This window comes from Caloenas nicobarica, chromosome 7 (assembly GCF_036013445.1).
Source record: "Caloenas nicobarica isolate bCalNic1 chromosome 7, bCalNic1.hap1, whole genome shotgun sequence".
NCBI lineage: Eukaryota > Metazoa > Chordata > Aves > Columbiformes > Columbidae > Caloenas > Caloenas nicobarica.
Window position 1 is genome coordinate 20,227,643 of NC_088251.1, and position 6,418 is coordinate 20,234,060.

General features: G+C 41.0%; 1 protein-coding gene across 1 annotated transcript in view; it reads right to left on the bottom strand.

The window, feature by feature from the left end:
• ANKRD1 (ankyrin repeat domain 1) overlaps positions 1-4,308 on the bottom strand; it is an 8,766-nt gene extending 4,458 nt beyond the window's left edge. Inside the window, exons 1-4 of the mRNA XM_065638463.1 lie at positions 4,203-4,308; positions 2,414-2,593; positions 441-578; positions 243-350 (exon numbers count right to left, since the gene is read on the bottom strand). Coding sequence (XP_065494535.1) covers positions 243-350; positions 441-578; positions 2,414-2,593; positions 4,203-4,229 — 453 coding nt within the window. The 5' untranslated portion in view covers positions 4,230-4,308. The remainder of the gene's footprint in view (positions 1-242; positions 351-440; positions 579-2,413; positions 2,594-4,202) is intronic.
• Between the last annotated feature and the right edge of the window lie 2,110 nt (positions 4,309-6,418).

Consider the following 6,418-nt stretch of genomic DNA (forward strand, 5'->3'; position numbering starts at 1 on the left):
GTCACCAGCAGTTTGCTTTTAAATATAAAGATTCTTCTGAGGTAATATTACTTTGAAAAGTCCCAATGGCCCCACTCTGAATAGAAAACTTAGTATACAAAACTTAAGGTGTTTATTTACTCCCCCCATCCTTTTTTCTCCTCGAAAGTGTGGAAGCTACAAAACCTAGTAGTAAATGTTATTTTTGCTCTGTAATAATCTTTCATCTGTAGCAGGCCTTGTAGTAAGAAGGAAGATTGTACCTGATCACAGACATTTGGATCCCCTTTGTCTGACAGGTATTTTTCAATTACTGGCAGCTTATTCTCTAGTGCAGCTCTAAAGAATGTGGGTATATCCACTGGTCCTGTCTGATGGAAAGAAATATACAGAGCATAAATGCGTGTGGCACAGAACTCCATCGATATTTTCCAAGAAGAAGGTACTTTGAAGTAACTTACAATAACTTCTGGTTCAGGTTCCTTCACAATGGGAGCTTTCACTTTCTTGCATTTTTTCTTCTTCTTCAACTGAATAATTTTTTCAAGATCCTCCAAGTTTTCAAGTTTTGACCTCTGCTCTAATTTCTTTTTCTTCAGCTGAAACAAATCAGGGAAGCCAGCAAGTTGAGCTGAGTGTGACCACCTCTCCCCTTTGGAGTGACAGGAGAGCGTGTGCTACTATTCAGCTGAACTCAGTTAAGACCAGATGAAATTTGAAATAAGTTGTTGTCTTTTGAAAGAACAAACCAACCTAGGACTAATTGGCCATTAGAATAAGTTACTAAGTGTGTGAGAAATTCTACATCACCCATAGTTTTTCATATGCCATTGAACCTCTTCCTAGATGCTGCTTCAGCCATATGTTTTGGGATACATAGCATGAATTTTTGGTCTGTGTTAGGCCAGGAGCCAGAACAGCACTGCAATCCCTTCTGGCTCAACAATTTAAGAAATCTCATGTGCGTTTTATAAGAGCTGGGAAGCCCCTGCACTTTTAGTTGACTTCCACCAAGTGTTTTTTCTTCAACCAGTTTTATGATGTAGCCCCTGATTTATTGCAACTTAATCCTCTTTGATGAAAAATATACCCTAAAGTGAAAAGCAAGTTTTATACCAACCTTAGCATTTCAGTCAGCAAGGGTTACATTTTGGTAAGCTACAAAGAATGTCCCCAGTATCCTTGGAGTGGCAGTTCAATAAATGTTTGACACTTCTTGAAGCCTGCTTGTAAAAAGCATCCCTGTGTGAAGTCAGCATGGGGCACTGGTAACATGAAGAGCAAATGTGTTGCCTGAACTGAGATCCCAGGTACCATGAGGTGTCCTTGACTTCAGAAGCGGGATTCACAAACAAGAGGTAACTCAGGGTGAATACAGATGACAGATTCTGTCCCATGGTATCATTAAGGGTAATGTGAGACCCTGCCATATGGTATACATTTTTTTCAACTGAATTCTTATTCAGGTTATTTCCACCTCTTCTTTTTATCATTCTCTGCATTTAGGGTTTAATCTGTAGATTGTTGACCTAATGGAAAATAATTATGTTGGCCAAGTGGACCGTGGATCAACTGAAAACCCAAAAAGTTCTTAGGACCCTGTTTTGGAGGAACTCAGAAAACTTGCATAGCGAGTAATTATGTGTCTGTTGAAGGTGAAGGTCAGTAGTGTTTATTTTAATACTTCTGAGGCTCACTTTCCCACCCTTCTTTTTTTCAGAACAAAGTCTTATGCCTCCTGCTAGTTAAACTTTTTAATTCCCAAATCACTTTAAACTTTTAGGCCAGATGGTTGCTTATTCACCAAAGAATTTAAGATGTTATAGCTACTGTATTTTTTGGGGAAAAAAAAAAAAAAAAGTCAGTTCTTAGGGACACTGGGAGAATTGTCATGCTCCAGGAATATAAAATGATTCTTTCCTGTATACCAGTACCACTTTCATTTGTAACTGTTTTTCTCAAATGTGCTAGTAAGTATAATGTATTGTTTTCATAAAAAGAGCACTTTCATGGCAGAAAAGGCTTCTGGTTTCAGAAATGCACTCTTACATCTTCCTTGGGGTAGTTGCATTTGGTGGCAGTCGTTAGGTGTGCAAGCCAAAGGAGACTTACTGGCTCTGATTGCTCCCGCCTTACCGTCAGCTAACAGCAGGTGACTTTGGGCAGGAACGAGCCCCTGGGGATTTGGTGAAACGTTATAGGGGCAGTTTTGGGTTCTGCTTCACAGCATTACTGCCTGCATCCATAGGCTACAGGAGCCAGCAGATCTCCATGGCCTTCAATGGACTTTAGACCAAGTTCCTCTGGTGGTAATCTCCCAAGAGTTTATCTAGCTCACCATGCATGTATTTCTAACTTACGCAAAACTTCAGGGGCTGCAGCAGAAAGTGCACACAGGATGATAAAAAACCAAGCACAAAACCCAAGAGCCTACCTCTGCTTCTATTTTTTTCTGCTTCTCGTAAGCCAGATCACCTCGGTTCAGTGAGTGTTCAGGGACGGTCTTTAGGTCCTCCTGCTTCTCTAATCTTACGGCAGCTTCATACTCTCCATTTTTGAAGTCCTCAGGGAGGAAGCTGCTAGTCTCTTTATCATCCACCTTCTTCCCAGTCACCTGTAAGAGCAAACATGATACAATATAGGCAGCAGCAGCCAACCCTGGGAATATGGATTATCCAGGGGCTAATTACATGTCATTCCTGTCCTGCCTCAGGAGTGTGTGACAGACAGAGTGCAGACCTCATTCAGCCTGTGCCTGGATTAGCTGTGTATGCGAATGTCTAGAGCCATCTCACAGGCGGATCCCCTGCATCCACACAGCAACGCCCTTGGCTTCTCAAGGGCTTGGGTCAAGATCCATGAAGCCAACTCAGAGTCTGACTCCCTCCTTGAGGCCAAGGTTCCACTGTACTGACAAAAGTCAGTGAGTTGGGAAGAGCATCTCTTTTTTTTTTTTTTTTTTTTTGCTTGGGGTTTTGCTGTTTGTTCACTTGCCTGCATGTGTCAGACCCATCAGAAGGCTATAAAAAGTGGTGGTGGAAAGAGCCACCCTGACCAGCCAGCAGCACCCTGCAAGTGTTGAGTAGGGGAATGGAGCAGGTAGTGTGGGAGGAGAGGCTTTCTCCCTTTGGACCTTATAGTTTTATTGAAACACATCCAAGGCAGTTACATCAGTTTGCTGAGTAATTTCAAGGCTGGTTTTACCCATCATTGTCAGTACCAAAGTCCCTGTTTATAGCACTCAGCAAAATAGCGTAAAGTAGTTCCTGTGCAGAAGCTGCATGATGCTGTGCAGTAGCAGAACTTTCAATAGCTTTTGGAAACATTTCTGATGTTCGATTAAGTATGTACAAAAAAGATAGGTCAAACTTAGTAGAGGCTGTTGTGTATTTTGAGAGTGGTTCAGTAAATTCATGTGTCCTAGACTGCCTTTCCATTCAATCACCTTGTAAAATTGTGTTTGTCATAGAGTTTAACACTAGAGAAACTGTCAGGGCCTTGCCAAATAATTTAAGGCAGCATTAACTAGTTAGGCTGTATGGCATTTGCGTCTTAGCAAAGCCACCAGGGAAAAAAAGTGGTTTCTGTATGACGTTCCAGTGTTTTACTGGATCATTCCCATTTTCCCAGTTTATTGATGAAATCAGGCATTCGTAGTCTGAACCCTAGAGTGGAATGTTCCATTACTTGTGGTCTGGTTTAGACATTAATTTTCAATGACTTGTTATGCTATGTACAGCAGTGGGTGTAGGAACTGTTAGTTTATTATTAGAGAATAATACTTATTACTAAACTGTTAGTTTAGATTTGGAAAATACTTAGGTTTCTCTGTATTGATACCTCCTCCCTGTTCCTTTCTGGATTGGAATTACTCAGTGTGATCATGAAGTTAATAGCTTCCAAAAAAATAGAACTAAAATCAAGGTCAAAGGAAAATACATAGCTAAATTTTGGTCAGTATCTTCTTCCGCGTGAACTATGTTCTGATGCAAACTCCAAACAGTTATGTAGTTATACCAGTGGTGAACCCCCTTTCCAAGGAAAAGTTAAAGTGAGAATATAATAGGATAACATACAGTACAGGTTTTGCACCTAGAGCACAGCAGGGCTGGTAACCTGCTAAATCATCTTGATGATCCACAAAGGTTTTCTCCCTCTGTGTGGTATAATGACAGTCTAGAAAGCAAAGTAATTTTGAATAAATTTTAAAAGTTTGTACCTACCAGCTCTTCTACTTTCATCGTCATCATATTTGCTGGTGTTTGAAGGTTGTACTCCTGTATGGCTGAAACTCCCAAGTGCTGAAGCCAGCTCTGCAGGGACCACCACACTGGCTTTGCTTATATATCTGTGGGAGAACCATGCTTGAATGAGATAATCTTCCAACCTGGGAATCAAAGTATGCCCTCGGCCTTGCCAGCTGAGAGGTGGGTTCACGCTCATTCCAGACATGTTAACGAGCCAGATCTGGTGTCGGGGCTGGGAGGAGGGCGTCAGCGGGGCGCGGAAGGGTGAGCCTCACAGTCTCACCACACCGAGTATGTGAATCGGAATGAAATGTGAGCTCATCATTCCTTCGGCAATGACTGCACGGCTCAGCAATGTGAGTCATTGCATGTTCCCAGTGCCCACTAGGACAGCTGTGTGTTGATATAGCATTATAACTTCATCTTCTTTTTTTATTTATTTTTTTTTACTGACATTCAGATGACTGTAAGACACTGGAAAGGGTAAGTGGCTTATGTATGATACTTGTACTAATATCTTCCTGATAAATGGATGATGATCCCTTAAATCTCGGAAAGCCATTCTTTTCTTTGCTATTTATTCTTGGATGATAAGCAGTTTTAGGGGAAAGGATCTTCCTCATCATGATGGCAGTCTTCTATATTTGTTGGAGGGAATTTTCTGAAGGGATTACTAAGCCAGAATGATGTCTCTGGTGCTAAAAGGGCCTATGACATAGTAAGTTACAATCAGTGTAAGATCTCAAAACGGCAAGCTTTGCATTTTCCTGGGACTTTGTCAGTGATCATAAATGGAAAAATAAATTATGTCCTATACTGCCAAAAAAAAGAGTAAAACTAACACTGTTTTCTCAGGTAATATTTTCCTTTTGGACCTGAAAGAACAGGGGCACAGAAGTGATTTGTTCCATTTTGGAGATAAGATGTACAGATGATGTGTGTGTTTTGGCAAAAAGGTATTATTGGGTCCTTTGGAAAGCTTTTCTTGTGCTGTGATTCAGAGTAGCCTGGAAGCAGGAGAATGAACACCAGCAGAAGACAATTTTATTAAAGGAAGATGCACTCATCTTTACATTTATAGTGTGGATAAATGCCAAAAAAAACAGTTCCGTGATTCTGTGATGCTTGGAGCTCCTGTCTGGTGAGGTATAATAAGCCTGGCTGTAGGCATCCAGGTCACCTGGCTGAAATGAATACAACTGCTCAGGTGCTTCAAGTACAGCATGTACCTAAGTGCTTCACCAAATCAAGACCTAACTATCTTGAGTGTTGCTTATATCATTAGCATCATTAGCATGCTGCATTCCTGTCACTGACCTTTCAAGGTGTCTCTCCTCTGAACTGTCTCCCAGTAACCTGAGTACATCCAAACTTGTTTTCTAGTGCCCATCATACCTATGCCCTCCCTTTCCCTGAAATGAAGCTGGACATCAGGTGGTTCCTTTACTACTCAGAATATATATGACATTAGAGGATGAGCCCCAGAACTAAAATAGAGTATGTGGCAGCAAGAGAAACTTTCAGAACATTTTTTTCCAAACCTAAGTACAGCCAGGCTATCATTCCCTCAGAGTGGAATGTCCTGAATCACACTGCTCACCTTTTTTTCACAGCAGTTTCATACTCCTGCTATATGTCTCTTTGAGAGACATACAAGACATATAAGAAGCAGCTCAGTTTGGCTTTTTCTTGTTTAGAAATGTGCTGTAACAGTTTATCTTGTCCGTTTCATTCTGTGATGCTTGTTTGGGAGATTGTCTTGAAATGCACAGTCCTAACCGCTTCTGGTTTACTGGAAACAGATCACAGTGGAGAACTGATGCGGGAAGAGAAATGTAGGGCTTGCTAGCAGTTTGCTTTAAGAACAAAAACTGTTGCTTTAAGAACTGCAAACTTCTTCCGGCCCCGTTGTATTTGAAGCTGACTTTTTTTTTTTTTTCCCAGTCTGAAATATAAAACTGGCTCAGCAAAACCTAAAGTGGATGGTTTAAGTGGATAGATCTTTCTTTGCAAATGGTATGTAAGTCCAGAGCCCAGAGTATCTTTACAGTAAACCTCAGTGCTCTACGGGGAAACACAAACCCACTTCTCGCATCATGAGTGCTACCAAAAACCCCCAGCTGCAATCATTAATTATCTTTAAAACATCCTGTCCCTGATGACTAAAAGAATAATAAAGAATAGAAAAAAAT